The following is a 21,286-nucleotide window of genomic DNA, read 5'->3' as shown; positions in this document are numbered from 1 at the left end:
TCCAAGCCTGGGAAGCAATTGGAGATTCTTATTCACTAGTCTCTGTCCTTCCATGTCCCTCCTCCATGTCTTCCCAGGTTGCCCTTTATTTGTTTGTTTGTTTTAGTGTTTTCCCCGCTCAGCAACTTGGGTGGGGCTGGGAACCTGGAACCTCCCCTTTCTATGGAAATGACATTGTTACAGGTCCACGAACTTTGCATTCTATTCTTTGTGCATAAACTTCAACTTCCCCTCCCTAAACTTTTGGCCTTTTAACACTCTTATTAATCATTCACACTCCTGGTGCAGACATCAACTTCTCTAGGTATCCTATCCTGACACATAAACTTCGTTCTTCATCTCCTCTTCCAAAACCATATTCTTTCAGGAGTGAGTCCCCCTTTAATTGCAAAGCCTAACACCTCACAAAGCACAGTATACACTCAACAAATGTTAGTTGAATGAACAAAAAGTTATTTCGCTTTCCTTTAAAAATAGTTTTCAATAGATAATTCACGAATGCTGCAAAAAATTTCAAATTCCACAGAAAAATTTAGTGAAATGTGGATCTTTAATCCCATGGCCTCCTTTGGTACAGGTGATGTTTCCTTTCAGATTCACTATGCATGTATGGATATTTAAATGTATTCCTGTCATTTCCTGCACGATGGTAAAATACATAATTTATATTAATAAAATAAAATGTCTTATATACAATATAATTGATAGATGAAATCCTTTATTATATCTTCAGTAAATCTTATATCTAAACAATACACATACAACACATAATAATGTTAATATATAATACAGGGTACAAATACATATTTACAGAGTCCATTGCCTTGTTTCCACTTAACATGTATCAGGCTTTTTTTTTTTCTTTTTAATTAAGAGCAGCATAGTATTCCACAGTAAGGGCCTAACATACTTCATAGTTCCTGACTTAACTATTTCCAGTATACAAATACTTCCAATTTGCACTGTCAGCCACCGGCCTCAAACTCATAAACCCCATCTCTCCGCTACACACCCCCGGGGGGCGGGGGCTTTTCAACACCTTCCCCGAGCCCCGGCGGGGCCTGGCATCGAACGCGACCTCCGCCTTCCCATCACGTGCCCCGCGCCGCCCCCGCCGGGCGGAAGAATGCGACAGCCCCGCGCTCAGCAGCGACGGAACCGAACCCTTCCTCCCCCTCCCCCAGCCCCTCCCTGCCGCCGGGGTCGCCGGCTCAAAATTGTCGATCGACCCGCGCCCGGGCTCGCCCGACGCCGGGAGGACGGGGCGGCCGGGGCGGCCGGGGCGGCCGGGGCGCGGCAGGCGCGGCGCTGGGCGTGGCCCCGGCGGGCGCGGGCGGGGCTCTGGCTGGGCGGGGCTCCGGCCGGCGTGGCGCGGCCGGCGTGCGCGGCTCCTCCCCTTTCCTCCGGCGGCGCCGGCGGCCGCAGCACTTCCGGGTCGGCGCGGAGGCGGGGCGGGGGCGCAGCGGCGGCTGTTATTGTTCGGCTGGGCTCGGTCGGGCGCTGTCTCCCTCGGCTCCACCGGTGTCAGTTTGCGCGGCTTCCTCTCGACCCCTCATTCCGGGCGGCTGACGGCGGCGACAGCGACTGCGGGCGGGGCCCGGCGTTTCGAGGCCGAGCGGTGCCGGGGTGAGGGGCGCGGAGGAGGAGCAGTAGCAGGAGGAGGAGCCGTGTGCCCTGGCACCGAGCGGCCGCGGCCATGGCGTACGCCTATCTCTTCAAGTACATCATCATCGGCGACACAGGTGAGGGCCCGGGGCACGGGCGGGCGGGTGTCGGCGACCTCCCGGCCGGGGCTGAGGGGCAAACGGCGCCTGGCGGGGGCGCGGGCGCGGACGCCGCCCGGCGCCTCCTCCCTGCCGCGCGCTCCATTTCCGCAGTGCTGGAGCTGGTGACGTGGGCACTGCGAGCGGCCGCGGCCTGGCCAGGCCCGGGCCGCGGCCCCCGCCCAGGCCAGCCTTGCAGCCCGGGGCCGCCGCAGCCTTTTGGCGACGCCCAACCTGGGACTTACAGGACTGGAGGGGCGGCCCGGCCGGGGGCCGTCAGGGCCGGATCGCACGACCGCACTCCCACGCCAGGGCCCCTCAGCTTGGGTCGCTTCGCCGCCCGGGTGAAGGAAAAGGCAGAGGAGAGCAGAAGGGATGCCAAGAGGGTCTTGAGTTTCCTAATCAGTGGCACCTCCGACCTGCACGCATCTGCCAAGACCTTGTCAAAGCGCTCCCTGCTGTGGGGACAGCCAGCTGAAAAGGAGATAGGGAAACCTTTTAAAAAAAAAATTTTAACACCCTCAACTCCCTAGTCAATAAGTCACTTTTCATTACTTGACGGTTGGGGAGTCACTTTTGAGGTCAATAAGGCATGAAAGAGTTCGGTCGACTCTTGCCACGTGTAAACTGGGGATATCTGATAGTAATGCAAGGCCTTTCAGTGTTGCGCTGTGGGTGTGTGCGTGTCTGTGTGTGTGTGTGTGTACGTGTACGTACGTGCGCGCGCGCGAAGAGTGCGAGAAACACACAGATTTTTATTTTAAGTATATCAAATCAGGATCCCAGATGCTAGTTTTAAGGTGAGCTGATGTTCGAAACAGGAAGAAATCCAGTTATTCGCACCTAAATTAACATCCGAGCTTATTTCATAGATGAACAAACCCATTGTGAAATATTTTTTAGTACTTGTGATTTTGGCATTACTTTGAATCTAATAATAAAACCAAGACTGTTCAGGTGTTACAACTATTAATATACCAGAGTCTGATTTCAGTGATGACTCTTACACAACTTTGAACCCTTTGCACAACTTTAGAAATGTAAGCACCAACTTGTGGTTGCACTAGTGATGTAACAGATTCAGTAACACAAGAAACATGTCTAAAAGAGAACTTTTTGCTATTAATGTTTTTTAAGCAAGGTGTATTGATGTGTGCTGTATGGAAACTGGTTGGTTGCCTACTTATATCCCGGGATAGGCAGTGTTTCGCAGAGTACGTGTAGTAGCAAATTTATAGACTTAAAAAATGCGGTTGCATATCTTGAAAACGGAAGGGGGAAGTTTTAAAACCTGGAAAATTTACATTTAGGCTGTAAAACCAAGATTGGAGGGAGAATTCATGTTAACTATAATTTGAAAAGTAGAGAGTGATTATGGTTACTTAGCAGTAGTGAAGATTCAGATCCACTTTTGCAGGTTGTCTTCTTTCAGCTCACTTAGTGAGCATCTACTGTGCATTTAAGCGTTGTGCTGGGAGTAGAAGATCTACAAAATACTAGCAAGTTGGTAGGCTTTTGTCTTGCGATTTACCTCATCCCCAGAAGAAGGGATGACTCTCCTTGGCATTACTATTGTTACCACTTAGGTCAGGCACTGTATGCTTGACACTGAATTCTGTACAGTCTCTCCACTTCAGCTCAGCCAGCATATTTTACTGTCAGATTACATGTCTTTGAGACATGGCTATCAGGAGGCTATAGCTCTGTTCACATTTTTAGTTTGATTTTTAAAGAATGCCATAATTTAGCCCCTGTTTACTTTTCTAATCTTTTCCCATGATTCACTTCCCTCCCTTGTTTCTGCCACTTAGGCCCAGTGACTGATTTCTGTGTTTTGTTGTTTTTGTGATTTCCTCTCTCTCCTCTCTGCTTGGAGTGCCTTCTCTGGGTATTCTGTCAGTTCTTCAGAATCTAAGCTGGGTCTTTCAAGATATTTTCAGAATCAATATCTATTAAGTTCTTGTGATGTGTCAGGATTTTCCTTGCATCCTGACTGCAAGTGACTATCTCTCCTTACCTTGATGTAGCTCACTTTTTAGCATTCTTCAGCTACTAATCCCAGGCTGTTTTATAGATACATGTGTAGACATCGAAACTTAATTACAGGTTTCTTGAGGTCAGAAAGGGCATAGTATGACTTTGTATTTCAGGAAGCTACTACTAAAAGGTAGATTCTGTATATTTAATTAATAAAGAGTAGCCAGACAGGCCACTATAGTCTTATTATGCATTAATAACTTGACAACAGAATTCTTTAGCCCAATTCTGCCACTTTCTTGCTGATAAATCTGATTGAAATCTTTTACCATGATTCCTTAACTCAAAGTATGCCCATAATTATAAGATACACTTAATGTGGCCCTCCCCCCAAAAAGATAACATTAAATCAACAATGTGATATCCATCCTGATTTTTTTTAATAAAAGTTGTGTAAAATCATGCATCTTAGAATGAAGGGAATCACTACTTTTCCTCTCTTTCACTTTCCCTAGCCTTTAAAACAATCATCCTTTATCTTTTCCTTCTCTCGGCAGGGAGATAAAATGAGACAAATATGATAGTACTTTGATTTTCTAAGAAAAGGGAACCATCCCAGTTTTCCTTCTCTGAGTTTCTCTTTCATAGGATCATGATCACAATGATACTGTTGAAGTATTTCTTACTTATGGCCAAATGCAGTTAAGATGTAGCGTTTCTGTTTTCATTGGTAGATCTTGTTGTGGAAAAATCACTTAGCAAAATGTGTCATTTAATATCTATATATAAAACAGGAACTGGTATTTAAAAAAAAAACTTGGCCTAATATAAACAGATCAATTAAAAATTGTAAAATTGTTGCTCCAGAAATTCTGGGCAGCTGCCTATCATTTTAACCTCATCACTAACCCTCTTTCCTCTTCACTGCCTCTCATCTAGGCCCACAAAGTCACATTCCTGGTTGTGTTCTATCTGAAATGCCCCCTTTTTGTGTCCCCTATGACCCCCCAAAATGAAAAGTTAGATCAAAACTTTTTTCTCAATCTTTTGAGGAAAAGTACTACTTAAAAAAATAAACAACAACAACCTGGTCTTGCACACTTTTATCACATTGTCTGAAAATATTTTGCATATAGCATTATGCAAAATATAGCATATTAGCTTTACATGTATAACATAATGATTTGATACTTGTGTATAATGAAAATGGAAGATTATAGTAAGTCTGGTTAACATCCATCATCACATATGATTACATTTTTTTCCTTGTCATGAACGTTTAATAACTTTTCATTGCATCTTTCAGCTATACAATATTGTTAACTATACTCATGTTTTACATTGCTTAATGTCTCATAACTTATGTATCTTAGAACCAGAAGTTTGTGCCTTTTGACTACCATCACCTTATGCATTTTAAATAATCTTGTTTATTGTTTGGAAAACTTTGGACTTTGTCTTAAATGTAAAAGTGGGCAGTTCAGTATCAGATTTTTAATGAATTGGTGGACCCTTGAGGGAGGGCTGCAAGGCTGAAATTAGAGAATGATGATAAGGAATTTGCTAGGTGTGTGAAAGGGATATGCCTGCTAGGTAGTTGAAAGTACATATTTGCAGCTCAGTTACAGTATTGGTGCTTTCAGAGATTGGTAAGTTAAAAGTGGTAGTGTGTGAGAACCATTGGAGACTTTTAAGTGTAAAAGGAAGGGAAGAGTGAGAAGTTTAGAGTTGGTTGCAAATTCAGGTTGAGGTATGTGTGGGGTGTCTATGTTAAGATGGGGAAAACAGGTTAAAAGATTGAGAATACAAGAGAGGGCAGGAACAAAAATCTTAAGAGAACTTGGGGAACGAATGGGTTAAATTCTCTAAAGCATAAGTGGAAAGAAGACCTATTCCTGTGAGAGACTCAAACTTGAATTTCTTTAAGTTTTTGTGACTCACCTAGAGTGTTAAAAAAATATTTTGATTCACTGGGTCTTTGGTAGAGTTCCTTGTTGCAAAACCTAAGGCTGGAAACACCAATTATTATGAACAAATTTGTTAAACTATTCTCAGAAAACAAACTAGAGAAACAAACTGGGAAATTTGGAGGTAGAAAAATTCCATTAAAGATTTCTTTTAACTGTGAAATTTTCATCATGCATATAAAAACATACATGTATTTAATATGTTTGCATAGTTTAATAGTTCTGAAGAATAGTAATAAATCAGTATCCATACCCTGTTAAGAAGTACACATCCACATCACATACCTCTTTCTCTTTCCCAGGTGTGCACTAGCTAGTATTCTGATAAAAAATTCTTTCCTTGCTTTTCTTCATAATTGTATCACTGATGCAACCCTAAACTATGCTGTTTCGTGTTGCCTTTTTTTAGATGTGTTTTATTTTACCAAATGAGAGCTAAAATGTTTCTGAAACCGCATGTGAATTTTAGACAATATGTTTATTTTACTTAAATTTTTGCTTTATGCATTTCACTTAGTCTTTCAAGATTTTTGACTACCCTGTTTGGTCTCCTTTTCCTAACCGGTTCATTTGCTTCTTTCTTCCCTTAATATTTGTATCACTCCTAAAACTAATGTTGAACCATAAAGGCGGTTACCCTGTTTTTCTGATTCTTTTTTCCCCTTGTTAACCTTTCCTGGTGAACCTACTCGTCTGAAATAATGTCCCTCTCTTCTTTCTTCTCAGAGCTCTTGTGCTTTTAGTCCCCACTCCATTCCTGCCTCTGCTCCAACATGAACTTAATTTTCTCCTTTATCTTCCCCACACCTCCCCCTCCTTCATTTTATCTCTCTAGCACTTCTCCTATTGCAGTAGCCAGTAATTTTGCTATTTTATTTGAGCAGATCCTAATTTTGCCAGCTCAGCTGTTTTTCTCTCACTCTAGCCTGCTGTGCTTGCTCCATTTTGTTATTCTCTACTCATCCTTAGTCTGTGGCTCTGTCCTTTGCTACAAAAGACACAGCCACATGCTGACTTCCTTTGTCCCCTTTTCTAGCTTTTTGTTTTTTACATGAAAGTTTCCTTGATTTCACCAGCTTTGTTTTACAATCTGCATTCTGGCTCTTGTTTCTGATTTATAAGTAAAGGATACTTGGCTAAAAGATGCTAGACTCCATTGCTACCATATATACATTGTCACAGCATTTTAATTTCTGTGTGTTTCTCAAGCCAAACTCTTTGGGTCTCATCCTTAGAGATGCTCTTTTAGTAGATCTGCAGTGAATTCTGGACAATTATGTTTTTTAAAAGTGTTGTTTGTGTAGTACTAAATACTCCTGTAGTAGTCAACCGTGGGCCTTTTTTTTTCCTGATGTATTTCTAAAATTGGTTCTTTCCTTTTTGCTGTTAGATTTTTCGTTCTCTGGGGTTTTATTTAAGTAATCCCTAAGGTATAGCCAAGTTTAATTGATATGGAATTCTCCACATAAGCTTTTGACCACTATGTATAGTAGATTTTCATGAGGAATTCTCCACTTTTTAGTTTATATACAATATCAAAATGTTTTATCCTTAATACTTCACCAGATACATGATGTCATCATTTTACATATGAAATATATAATTTGAGCTATACTATTTGGGACAAATTATTATATATCTCTCACCTCTACCTCTTGTAAGTTTTTACTTTTCAGAGCTTTAAATATAGATCTTTAAATATCTCCCAGTTCTCTCTTCAAAATGTTCCCATTTTCAGGTGTAGTTGACAGTTATTATAGTTCTCATCAAACCTGAGTGAGAAAGGAAGAAAATGAATACTAATGCATGCATGTTCTAGTGAGTCTCCTAAAGTCAAGACCATGCCTGGCACAGAATTAGTTAGGGTAGATGATGAATGTGTGCTAGGTGTCGCTGCTTAGTAGGCTACATTGTATTGACCAGTTTATTTCTTGTCTAGAGAAAGGATTTAAGAGCACTTTAAAAAAGTATTTAGTTCAGGCTGGGGTTAAGTCTTAAACCCCAGCCAGAGAGCCAACCTGCATGTCGCACACTGTAGACCTCTCCTGTCTTGCCCACTGCTCCCCTCAGCAATGTATTTCAGTAAATCTGCCCATTCTGCTCCCCACTCTGTCTCTGGTGGGTACTCTCACCCCCCCCCCCATCTCTGGCCTACATCCCACTTTTTCTACAAAATGAGTCTTTTTTAAAAGTGTTTAGTTTTTATGTATTAGTTTTCTCTTGCTACCACAACAAGCTACCACATAGTTTATTTATTTATTTATTTATTTTTAAGATTTATTTATTTATTTACATAAGCACTGGGTACAGTCAGAAGCGTGGGAGGGTGAGAGAATTCACCAGAGCCAGAGCAGGGAGCAGAACAGGCAGAAGGACAGAAATACACTTAAACAACATAATTGACTGATGATCTTACAGTTCTGAATTCTACCTAGTTTCTTGTGTATATCAGTGCATGTTAGAAGTTTGATGTATGGTTCACCAGGCTGAAAACAGTGTTTCAGCAGGGCTTGGTTTCCTTCTGGATGGTCTTTACTATTGTTATAAAATAAAGTTCCTTGCAGTTGTAGGTCTGAGATCTCTGATTTCTTCCAGGCTATGATTTGAGAGCTGTACTAGAGACCGCTCACATACTGGTATTCCTTGGCCATGGCCTTCTACCTTCAAGGCTAGCAACAGCAACAGATTAAGTCCTTGTACTGTCACATATTTCTCCCTCCTCTTGAGTCATCCTATTTCTGACAGAAACTGGGAAAAGGTTTCCTGCTTTTAAGGACTCATGTGATTAGATTGAATTTACCTGGATAATCTAGGATGATCTCCCTATCTCAGGGTCTATAATCTTTTTTTTTTAAAGATTTATTTATTTATTTATACAAGCACTGGGTACAGTCAGAAGCGAGGTGGGAGGGCAAGAGAACTCACCAGAGCCAGAGCGGGGAACAGAACACGCAGATGGACCGAAATACACTGCTGAGGGGAGCAGCGAGCGTGGCAGGAGAGGTCTGCGCGCCATGTGGGATGCTCACTGGTGGCCAGGGATCAAACCAGCACTGCAGAGGCTGCGGGCAGCTTCGCAACCCATGGCTCAACTGCTGAGCACCAGGGGAGGCCCTCAGGGTCTGTTATCTTAATCATATTTGCAAAGTCCTCTTTGACCTGTGGGTTAGCAGGTTCCTGGGATAAGGGTTTGTTTGTCTTTGTGGGGGAGCAATGGAAAGGGCTAAGGAAAAACAGTAAGAATAAGTAGAAACAAAAATGAAACCAGAAGCAGCATTAATTTCAGAGTATATGATGATGACAGAATTGTGTATACCTTTTTGAAATGAACACTATTTAGCACCAACCCATACAAAGAGAATCTTGCACATATCCCCTAATTGTTTTATCCACTTTTAAGTATATAACATGCATGTATTTAATTACTCCAGAGTAGTTAATTAAATATTGTAAAAAAAAAAATTGAGTCTTGAAAGAAATTTTTCTTATGAGCCTCTTAAAAAGAATACAATGTAATATAATGAAGAGTATGAGATTATGACTGGTATGGAAGGCTTTTCTGGAGTAGCATAACTCACTGAATCTGAATAGTAATCTCTCTGACAGAGACAATTACCAAGGTAGAATTTGAACCCCAGTCTAACTCCAAAGTCCAGGTTCTTTCTTCCAAATCATACATATTTCTTGATTCCCATATTACGTATCAAGCCTCATTCTATAAGTTTACTAATTTCTTTGTCTGTTAGGTTGCTGTGGTAGTGGATAGTCCCTTGGGAGTAAAAACACATATAACCGTTATTTGTGCAAAAATGAAACAAAACTGTCATATAGAAAACAAAGATAAAGTTTTTCTGTTCCTTATCAGCAATGTGGACGTGGGCCTAATCTTCCCAAGTCTTGGTGTCCTCATCTATAGTATAGGGATTAATATGTGAGATCATGTGTGTCACACTGACTTGAGAAATGGTTAATATTTCATCCTCACTTTTTATTCTGCTTCTTTATAAATGTTTTTCTAATTTTTCCATGTTTGTTTGAAAAATTTACCCTCTGTGTTCTAATGTGTTTTCCCCCTCCTCAAATTCCCTGCTGCTCATTTGTAGGTAGCACATAACTTAGAGGAATCATCCTTGATTCTGTTTGTGCCTTTCGTAGTCTATGTTGGTATTTTTTGAACATGCCATATTTGTTTACATCTAGATGTTTTATGGAGAGTTCATGATTCAGAATTGTTCATGTTATTTCAAATATCTGTATTTTTAGCAGCCTGTGACTAACCAAGTCCACAAAATGATTTCAAAAGATTCCAGGAAGAATCTGTTTGATTACAAGGCACAGAAACCTCCTCCCAACTAACTCAAGAAAACAGGTTTATGATTAGAATTGTAAACAAATCTTGGGGAACTGATCACTATGAAACTTTGCTTGAGCGTATTAGGAACGGTGCTCTTGGTTTTAATCATGTTTTTTTCTTTTTTCTTACAATCTTTTCACTTTTGACTTCTGACTTTCTCTTAGAGAATATAGACATGTTTGATGCTTAATTTTGAATATTACCTTTTGTTTCATATTTGCCTCATTTTTTAAATTCTATTTTTTTCTGGAATCAGGTTTTATTGTGTTCAGGAAATAAACATTATCGATAAGTTAAAGTACTTATAGCTCCCTTCATCTCCCTTCTTCTCTGGAGGTAAACTCCTCTCCTGAATTTGGTGTTTTTTTCTGGGAAAGTTTCCATATGATTACTACATATGTATCTGTAAACAATTCACAATATTTTATGTATTTTCTGAACTTCACATTGATGGAATTATACTTTGAAAATTCTTCTTTCAGCATTTTTGAGAGATTTATATGTATTGATATATATTGCTGTATTTTGTTGATAGTAATTCCTTGCTTGGTTAATTAAAGTCTTTTTATTTATTTCCAAATTTTTCCGTGTTTTTTGTTAACAGATTTTCAAATGGTTGATTGGTTTGTTGTGAAAGACAATTCTGCATGAATTATTCTTGTGTTTGCCTCCTTGAATACTTGTGCTATATAAGAGTTCTGGAAATAATCTTGAAGTGGAATTATGGGTGGAAAATGTGCCTGTCTTCAGTTTTATCAGCTAATCTAAATTAACTTTCTAGAACAGTTATCAGTTGATTCTAATTCTTGTTCTTTTAGTCCACCATGTCACATTTTTTTTTTAAGCTGTTTTTTATCTACCCCACTACTATATTTAAAAATTCAATCTGAGGGCCTATATTTTTACCAGGAGCATCTAATCATTGACAAATTCAGATTTATTTCTCCTACTACTCTGATTCAGTCACTTTGGCAGAAATCAACACATAGATCACAAGCATAACCATTTGCCTTGACACTTGTCATATGTTCCACACAGAATACAATGTAGTGGTCAAATTTCTCAAGCTTGCTTAGTATAGTGTCACCTAATCCTTATAGGACAATGTAGAAAGAGTTAATGAAAAGAGCTAATTAATATTTGTGCAAATGAACAATTCATTCAAATTTCTGAGTTTTCTGTTTGTAGAATGGATATAGTATTTGCCTAGTGCCCCCATATGGTTGTATAACAATACTTTAGGTTTTGTTTTTTCTCTAACTTTATTGTTGTCTTTGAAATTAGCATGTCAGTAATTTGTTTCTCTTTTTTCATTTGCTTTGATAAGTCAGTGTAAGTGGTGTATTTGTGCCTACTCTGCTGCCCCTGGCATTTCTAAAATTGGTAATTGATTCCATCTTCCACATTTGACCACTTTTAGCAATAACTGCTAACCATCTAAGAGGCAAAATACCATATTATTTTAAATCTTTGCTTGTTATTTTAGCTTAGATAACACTCTTGAAAATTTTCCAAGAGCCTAGGATTTGTAATTATTATGTCTTGATTAGTGTGGTGGCTCTGTTATAGGACAGGGAGAGGGGCAGCCCAAACCCCACAAACCTGCCTATTCTACATGGGTTCTGCCATCCGCCGCATCAACACAAAACATAGGAGACTTTAATGGGAAGGAACTTTAATAAAACTAGGAAACAATACAGGTAAGGCAAAGAGTCTAGTTTCTAAATGAAGCATCCAGAGTTACCCGTCCCCTCGTGGGTAAAAGTCCATCCAAATGGGATTGGCCCAGAACAAGGCCCCAAAGCCTGCTACAAGTCTAAAGCATCTTCCAGTGGGGACCCACAGAAAAGGGTCACAAACAACCGGACAAGCCCGGAAGGAAAAGAGCAAAATCAACATCAAGATAAAAGCTGCCATTGTCACCTCCCCACGGGTCTCACCCACATCTGTGTCACCTAGTCCACGACCAAAAGACAAGCGCAGTTTCTTCACGTGTCTCTAGGCTCCATGCGCCTCCTCCAGGTCTCCTGGCTCCATCCTGCTTCCTTCCTCAGTCTCTTCTGCAGCTCCTCCTCTTCCTGCTCAGCTCCACCCTCCCTTGGGTGGGGCAGGGAACCTCCCCCTTTCCTGGGGACCACCCTGTTACAGCTCCATTGCTTAAACATGACCTTGGTAAAGTTCACCTTTGTTCAGCTTTGGTTTTCTCATGTAGAAAAAGACAATAGGAATGCCTAACGTACCAACTTAACAGATTTTTGAGTTTAAAATAAATGTCTGTGTGCACTTTGTAAGATGCAAAATGCTTTATTAATAGTGATATCTTAGAGATAATTTTTCTTATTTGTAGAACATCCAGAAGTTAGTGGGAGAGGTCTTGCCTACGGTAAAAGCTATTGAAACTGTAATAGCTTGAGAAAGCAGAAGCACATGTCAATCCTCAAAATGAATTTTTTTTGATTCTCAAATTCCCCCTGGATTCAAGAAAAGAAAAAGTCTTTTACTATCGCAGATGTCCCTATGGGGTGCTTGAAATTGAGAAGAATATCGAGTAGGAGGTGCTGTTTATGACTATCTGCGGAACAGAGATCATAAGATCCGTAGTCTTCTACCTTGATTTCTTCTGTACTTATCCTTGGTACCTTGCAGTGACCTCGTCTTGCAGATGATTTACCTCAATACCTCAGTATTGTCTCTTTGGAAAGAGACAATTTTGTAGATCTGTGGAATTCTTTCTTCGGTATAAATGGATCTGTTGATCAGAGGTTATCTTTTCTTATCTCTTTGGATAAAGTATTGTTAATTCAACTTTAACCATTTCAAAGGGCAAAGCCAAATGCCTGTGTCCCCAAGTCACTTAAGCTCAGAAGCTTTTCTGACATTGATAGAAAAATTAATGAAGGGAGATGAGTTACAAATTAAAGCAGTAATCATTGTATATGTTTAGTGGGTTGATTTAACAGCCCTTTAATTAAAAGTATTTGCTACACTCTTTCAGGATAACCATTGGTATGAAATGAAGAGATTGACTGGTTTTACTGCCAAGTGAATTTTTAACTGGTTGAATAAACTATCCATAAAGGACTGCCTAGGTGGGCAAACTGTAAGGAAAGGAGCATGCTGTTACATTCAGTCCTGAATTATTTACATTTCGCATCAATAACAACTTGGATAAAATTCAATTTGGTTGAAAGATCTAATATGTGACATATACCTGGTAGAATCCAAAATGACCTGAATAGGTAGAATAATTTCCTAAATTTCACAAAATGGAATTTAATAAAAATAAAATGAAAGCCCTGTGTTTACTTTAAAAGCAGCTATGCACATACAAATTGGAGATCAGCTGTTTAAGCACCAGCGTATGTCTAAAAACTTAGTTTTACCTAACTTGATTCAGTGTGAGTCAAATCCAGGAAGAAAGAAATGTGATGCTAGGTTAGTAAAAGTATAATGTACAGTCCTACTTTAACTTGGTCAGAACTCAACTACAATTCAGTTACGGAAACTGTTTCAGAGTGATATCTATACATTGTTGTCTGGCTCAGGGCTAATGAGTCAGGGTGTATGAGGGTTTATCATGACATTTTAGGAATGACTGAAATAGCTGAAACATTTAACCTAAAAAAAGAAGACTTAAAGGAAAATATAATAATGACTTTCATGTATTTAGGTGACTTATATAAAACAGGATTTAGACTTACTCCTTTGTGACTTTTCACAGACAGAACCAGCACCATGAGAAGAGAGATTTGGACTCCATAGAAAATGGAAAGACCTTTTTATATGGTGTATTGGTTTCTTACTGAAGCTATTCTAGCAAAAGTTTGGTAGGCATGTGTTAAGACTTGGAACTTATGCAGAGTAGAGGATATGATTTGATTTTTTCTTTTAAAAGAAATTTAAGATGCTTTTATGGGCAGTCCCTGTGCTGAGTTAGAAAAATAAATGAGACTACCCCACCCCAAAGGGAGACCAGTTTGCAGTTTGCCACAATAATTGCAAGAATATGTAGTGTGAATATGTACAAAGTACTAAAGGAACAAGGAGAAGAGTCTAACTGCTATGAATGGCTCATAACAGACTTAGTCAACATTCATTGAGCATCTGCTCTGTGCTGAGTGCTGTGTTATGGCTTTCGTATATATTCTCACAGCAATCCAGATAACTGTTAATTTCATTTTACAAATGAAAAATCAGATGTGACACAATCAGACACGGTCTCATTTGTTTGAATGATTCCCACTGGGAATCAGTTTGTGCTCTTGCTCCGGTGTTTGTATTTGTTATACATTGAAAACAGAGAATTGAGCCAGAATTTCACATTGCCAAGGATGACCTGATTCCAGAAGTATTATACAACCTGTGGCAGAATGGGGGTTTTGTTAGGATTTTGTGGGGTTTAAGAGCAAAGGAATTTTGGGACCATCTTGTGAAGAACACTGTGTGCTATAGCTTAAAGAGTTGATGTTTTAGCCTCTGAACAATTTCAAAGAAGACTTTTTCCTCACTTCTAAATGGGATAAATTTCTACTTTAACTCAGATTTTTAACAGTAATTAGTGAGCCCTTTCCACCGTTTCCTTTTTTCCTTTCTTCCCCTTTTGTTGGCTTGAAGCCCTTCTTTTCTGGCTTAAAGATTTCTTTCTTGGAAAATTTACCTGAAAGATAGAAAAATCATGTGGAATGTGAGTGTGAATATGTGTGGTTTTAGTCTTAGTTGTGAATAAGTCTTCTTTCAAAATGATATTGAGTAATATTCTTTAGAGGCTTCTAGGGGTTATGAAAGGAAATCAAAATCTATTTCACAACGCATATTTTACTTGTAGGCTTCTTTGTAATTTTCTTAGCAGACTAACATTTAATGTGACTATTTTTGGCCACACTAGAAGTTTTGCTAGTTATTTAAATGCCATGCCACTCTGGAGGTCTTTCAGTGAGACCTGTAGAAGCATTTCCTCTGTTGTGTTGAAACTAAAATAGCTACCATTTTTTTAATAGTGAAGTGATAGAATTCTCCCAGTAAAAAAATGAAAATTACTAAGTATGATCAACAGTGGGTTTTGTATCCTTCCAGAAACTTTCTATGTACTTACAAGCTTGTGTGCATGTGTGTATCCCAGTCCCACCAATAAGATTGTACAATTAATGCTGCATCTCCCCCCCCCCCCAACTCCACTTAAAGGTAAATGTTGGGTATCCGAACATTTCAGTACATATAAATCATGTTTTTTTTAAATACCTGTATAGCTATAGTTGTACCATAGTTAATTCATTCAGTTCTTGATTCTGTTAGCCCTGGTCTGTGGTTGCAAACTGCAGAAACCTATTGTGGTTCATTTAAGCAAAAGATAGTAGAAAGATTGCCTGGACCACAGAATTGATTAGGCAATATAGTCTAGCTTAAAAATGCCAAAACCAAGACAAGGAAGCCATAGCCAAATTTCTACTGTTTATAAGTACAAACTGCTTAAAAAGATGCTGGGCGCATGCTACTGCACTGCTAGACTGTCATCTCCCCTGTAGCCACTGTAAGTTATCTTTTGAACGTCCCTGCTGTTGGAGCACTCCTTCAGGAGTCCAAGTTCTGAACAAGAGCATCTGATTGGCCCAGCCCAGGTCTATGCCAGGGAGGTCAAAGAAGGGTGCTCTACTGCCAGGTTGCCAGAAACAACAAATGTGCAACAAATGTCCTCCCATACTTGTTGAGGGATACTGTTATATACAGTGCTGTGGTAAGCATTCTTGTGACTTGTAAGAAGTAAAATGTTTGGGTCACCTAGGATTGACATTTTGCGTTTTGATTGATACTGCCAAATCATCTTCTGTTAAAAATACAGATTTAGAAAGAATATTTAATTTTGAACTAAGTATGTATTTCATGAACTTAATTCAACAGATTAATCTCAACATTAGTTGTGTAAGGTGATTGGTGTCTAGTCTATATCTGGATATTTAGCAATTTGATTTCTTTTTTTTTTCAATTTTTTTATTTTAACATTTATCATTTCTTTACATTTTTTAGACAATATTTGCTTCCCCCACCCCCTCAGACTGAGTCTCCCTAGAATTTCCTTCCCCAAGGCACCCATGCACCATCACCACAGTCCCCTGTGCTCCTCCCTCCCTCCCTCTCACCCCTCTCCGTCCTCCTCCCCTGCACTGTGTCTCTGGTTTATAATTGTCTGTTTTTGCTTTGTTGTGTTTGTACTGTTGTTATTTTTTTTTTACACTGATGTCCTATTTGGTTCCCCTATATTCCTGCTATAAGTGAAGCCATCCGATATTTTTCTTTTTCCTTCTGGCTTATTTCACTGAGCATAATTCCTTCTAGCTCCATCCACATTGCTGCAAATGGCGTGACTTTATCTTTTTTGATTGCTGAATAATATTCCATTGTATATGTATGTGTGTGTGTGTGTGTGTATACACACCACATCTTGATCCAGTCATCTATTTTTGGGCAACTGGGTTGTTTCCAGGTTTTACTGATTATAAATAGTGCTGCAATAAACATAGGGGTACAGGTGCACTTTTGAATCACTGTTTTTGAGTCCTTTGGGTCGATCCCTAGTAGGGGAATTGCCGGATTGTATGGTAGCTCCATTTTTAGTAGACTAAGGAAACTCCAGACAGTTTTCTACAGTGGCTGGACCAGTTTGCACTCCCACCAGCAATGTAGGCGAATTCCTTTTTCACGGCATCCGCGCCAACATTTGTTGTTGCTTGGTCTTTTTTTTTTTTTTGATATGTGCCACTCTTACTGGTGTAAGGTGGTATCTCAGTATGGTTTTGATTTGCATTTCCCTGATGATAAGGGATGTTGAACATTTTTTCATATGCTTGTTGGCCATTTGCATTTCCTCTTTGGAGAAATGTCTTTTGAGTTCTTCTGCCCATTTCTTGACTGGATTGTTTATTTTGTTTTTGTTGAGCCCTCTGAGTTCTTTGTATATCTTTGTGATCAGTCCCTTATCAGTTGAATGGAGTGCAAAGATTTTTTCCCAATTAGTGGGGTGTGTCTCTGTTTTGGTTAATATCTCATTGGCTGTACAGAAGTTTTTCAGTTTGATGTAATTCCAGGTGTTTATCTTTGCCTTCACTATCACTGCTTTGGGTGATGAGTCTTTAAAGATGTTTCTGAGATGTAAGTCTTGTAGTATTTTTACCTATATTTTCTTCTATATAATTTATGGTTTCAGGTCTTATGTCCAGTTCTTTTATCCATTTTGAGTCGATTTTTAAAATTTTTTTTTTTAAGATTTATTTATTTATACAAGAACCAGGGTACAGACCAGATGCACTGGAGGGTGAGAGGATTCACCAGAGACAGAGCAGGGAACAGAACAGGCTGACTGACGAAATACACTGCTGAGGGGAGCAGCGGGTGAGACAGGAGAGGTCTGCCACGCCATGTGGGGCCCTCGTCAGCCGGCCGGGATCAAACTGGCGCTGCAGAGGCTGCTGACAGCTTCACAGCGTGGCGCTCAACTGCCTGCGCCACCAGGGGAGCCCCCATTTTGAGTTGAATTTTGTGCACGGTGAGAGGTAGTGGTCTAGTTTCATTTTTTTGCATATGGAGGTCCAGTTTGCCCAGCACCGTTTATCGAAACAAACTGTTCGTGTTCCATTGCATGTTCTTTGCTCCCTTGTCAAAGATTAGTTGTTCATATAAGTGTGGCTTTATTTCTAGGCTCTCTATTCAGTTCCATTGGTCTGTGTGTCTGTTTTTGTTCCAGTACCAAACTGTTTTAATTATTATGACTTTGTAGTATAGCTCAAACTTTGTAAGTGTGATACCTCCTTTCTCCTTTGTTTTCATCAGTAGGGCTTTGGCTATTCGTGGTTTTTTGTGGTTCCATATAAATTTCATCAGTATTTGTTCTATTTCTTTGAAGATTGTCATTGGGATTTTTATTGGAATAGCATTGAATCTGTATATTGCTTTTGGGAGGATGGCCATTTTAATAATGTTGATTCTTCCAGTCCATGAGTAGGGGATAGCAATTTGATTTCTTACTGTTAGCACATACCTTAACTCATATTAGTTTTTTTTTTTTTTAAACATTGTAAAATTTTTATTTACATATTATTATGAAATATCATTAGTAACTTCAGAACAGTCAAGGAGCCTCCAATATAAACAGAGAAGGCTAAATTCACAATGGGAAATCTACATGAGGACAAGTAAGGTGAAGTCAAGACTGAATGTTCATGCTTTGGGAGCTTTTACTGGAAATGTGTATACAGGAAAACTCAGCTTTCAAGCAAATAACAATAATTAGGGAATTATCTTGCCAAGAACAAATCTCAGAGGAGGGGACTTCCAAGCTTTTTTTCCAATTGTAGTTTGTTCTTTTGTTGTTGTTTTGTTTTTTTATTTTTATTTATTTTATTTTTTTTTATAAATGAGATACCATCTTACACCAGTGAGAATGGCACATATTAAAAAAACTAGCAACAACAAATGTTGGCGAGGGTGTGGAGAAAAAGGAACTCTTCTGCACTGTTGGTGGGAGTGCAAACTGGTCCAACCACTGTGGAAAGCTGTGTGGAGATTTCTGGACCTACTAAACATAGAGCTTCCATATGATCCAGCAATTCCACTCCTAGGTATTTACCCAAAGGACACAGAAACATCAATTCCAAAGAACACCTGCACCCCTATGTTTATAGCAGCACTGTTTACAATAGCTAAGCTTTGGAAACAACCCAAATGCCCAAAAATAGATGACTGGATCAAGAAGATGTGGTACATATATACCATGGAATATTACTCAGCATTCAAAAAAGATAAACACATGCAATTTGCAGCAACATGGATGGTGCTGGAAGGGATCATGCTCAGCGAAATAAGCCAAAAAGAAAAAGAAAAATACCGGATGGTCTCACTCATAGCAGGAATCTAGAAAACTTAAATAAGGGACCAGGAAAATGAATATAAGAAAGTGAAAATCAAAATCAACAAAAAACTATGAACCAGAGACACTTTTAGGGGGGCGGGGGCGGGAGGGGAGGGATTGGGGTCAGAATGGGGGGGGCTGCAATTGTATGGGGAATATAACAATAAAATTTATAAAAAAAAATTAACTCATATTAGTTTATTCTGGTGGCAATTGCATGAAATACTTCTTTTTGCTTATAGTGTTTAACTTTGACTATGATAATAAAATAACATTTGTGTCATAACATGCTACTTAGAGATCATGAGCAATAAATTTACAACACAGTAATTTTATTGTACATTTATATCCAAATATCTTCTTCCTGACATAGCATCATGAAAAAATAACTTCTTCAAACTACTTTATTGCAGTGCATTCTGAGATGTTACAGTTCTTATTTGGAATCTGTGCTTATGAAAGGATTAGGAAAATTGTTGGGTTAAAGTGTGTTAATATACCTGATACATCTTTGTGAACTGACTGAAACATTATTGTTTGGGGAAAAGTCAGCATTGAGGAAATAGTATTTATTTCTTTTAAACTTTCATTAAATCTTGGGCCTCTCCAGTGGCGCAGTGGTTGAGCGCTGGGTTGCAAAGCTGCCGGCCGCCGGGCGAGGGTCCCACATGGCGCGCAGACCTTTCCTGCCGCCTCCCGCTGCTCCCCTCAGCAGTGTACTTGTCTACCTGCCTTTTCTGCTCCCCACTCTGACTCTGGTGAATTCTCTCACCCTCCTGCACTTCTGACTGTACCCAGTGCCTGTATAAATAAATAAAATCTTTAAAAAGTAAGAGTTTTAAATGAATAAATAAATAAATAAATAAATAAGCTTTCATTCAATATTTACCCGTAACAGGATCATTTAACTTATAGAGTAGAGTATTCCCTTCTTACTATTACTACTACTACCTAGAAAGTAAGATAGTATAATTTTTAGTTAGGTAGAGGTATTAGTTGCAAGTAGTACTATGTAGCTGAGAAAGAACACATTCAGGAGGATGGATATTATTTAGAATTAAAAAGCGTGATTGTGGATTTCTGTTTTGCCTCTTATGGTGTTAACTTGAAGACTATCACACCTCAATTTCTTTCATCTTTAAAATGAAGTTCTACCTCCTACTTTGCTGATCTCATAGGTTTCTCGTGAAATGGTCAAGTAAGATGGTGAGGAAGGAACATATTTTCACCTTCAAACTGTCAAAAACTAGCAGATCTTTTAAATAAGACGGGTACATTAGCAAAATATTTATTATGGACGCAATTAAAAAGAAATACTTACCTGTATTGAAGTGGTTCCTTTGGGTATTTGGCAGGTAATGTGAAATCTAGCTAATCTAAGCTGGATAATTACCAAAAAATACTAAACTGTAATCTAGATAACCATTTTTGGTATCACCAGTCTCTTCAGTTATTTACCTGTTCTACCTAGCTGTAGTGACTTACATTTAGTTCCAACTGGAAGAGTAAACTGAAGAGGGTTAGACACTGAACCCAACATTTTAATTTGTTATGTCTGGGGCAGTGATTCTCTAACTTTAGTGCACATCAGAATCACCTACAAAGTTTGATAAAACACAAATTACAGTGCTTGCTCCATTCCAAAATTTTTGATTCAGTAAGTATGAGGTGGGTCTGATTTGCACTCTAGCAAGTTTGTAGATAATGTTGATGCCCCGAGTATAGGGGTCACACATTCAAGAATCAGTGATTGAAGGAACCATACAATTTGTCATGCAAGCTGATCCACAATTTATCAGATCAACAGAAGTAACTGAGCCTGCCCCTGGCAAACCAGGATATATAGTGTTATCCTATTTTACCTAATGGAAAAAACCTTTTACAGAGGTTTATGTAATAGAATTGTCTCCTGGTGGATGACTCATGGTACCAAAGTTGTGTGTGTGTTTGTTTGTTTGTTTGTTGGTTGGTTGGTTTAAATATGTTAAATGCCAACAAATGATAAAATCAAAAGTTCCCTCGACCCTGTCCTTGTTAATACTAATTAAAAGAGATCAGAAATGTTCTAGATTTTTCAGCTGATTTATTTAGCCATGAATAAGAGTAAAAATAATGTAGATGAGTTCTTTCATTGAGTCCAAGTGGTCAGGTTAGATGCTAGAAAGTAATTTCCAAGTTGTTTTTTTCTTTTATAAGCCACAGTAAGAGGCACATATTTCATGCACCCTGGGGTTCAGATATGTGTGTAAGTGTATATACTGTTCCAAACAGTACCTGTCCTAACCTTGTATAGTACTTAAGTCTAATACAATGAGCCCTTTGTCTC

General features: G+C 39.1%; 1 protein-coding gene across 2 annotated transcripts in view; it reads left to right on the top strand.

Annotated features, from left to right (window-relative positions):
* Positions 1 to 1,696: 1,696 nt before the first annotated feature.
* The window catches only part of RAB2A (RAB2A, member RAS oncogene family), a gene marked incomplete at its 5' end in the record, with an annotated part of 76,303 nt that continues 56,713 nt past the window's right edge, over positions 1,697 to 21,286 (top strand). For both annotated transcript variants that reach the window (XM_084229171.1, XM_084229170.1), the window contains one exon: positions 1,697 to 1,742. In XM_084229171.1, the coding sequence (XP_084085297.1) occupies positions 1,697 to 1,742 (46 nt within the window). The remainder of the gene's footprint in view (positions 1,743 to 21,286) is intronic.

The sequence above is a fragment of the Talpa europaea genome (assembly GCF_964194135.1).
Source record: "Talpa europaea genome assembly, chromosome: 3".
Taxonomy (NCBI): domain Eukaryota; kingdom Metazoa; phylum Chordata; class Mammalia; order Eulipotyphla; family Talpidae; genus Talpa; species Talpa europaea.
The sequence above is the reverse complement of the archived record's forward strand: the minus strand, read 5'-3'. Positions and strand labels throughout refer to the sequence as shown.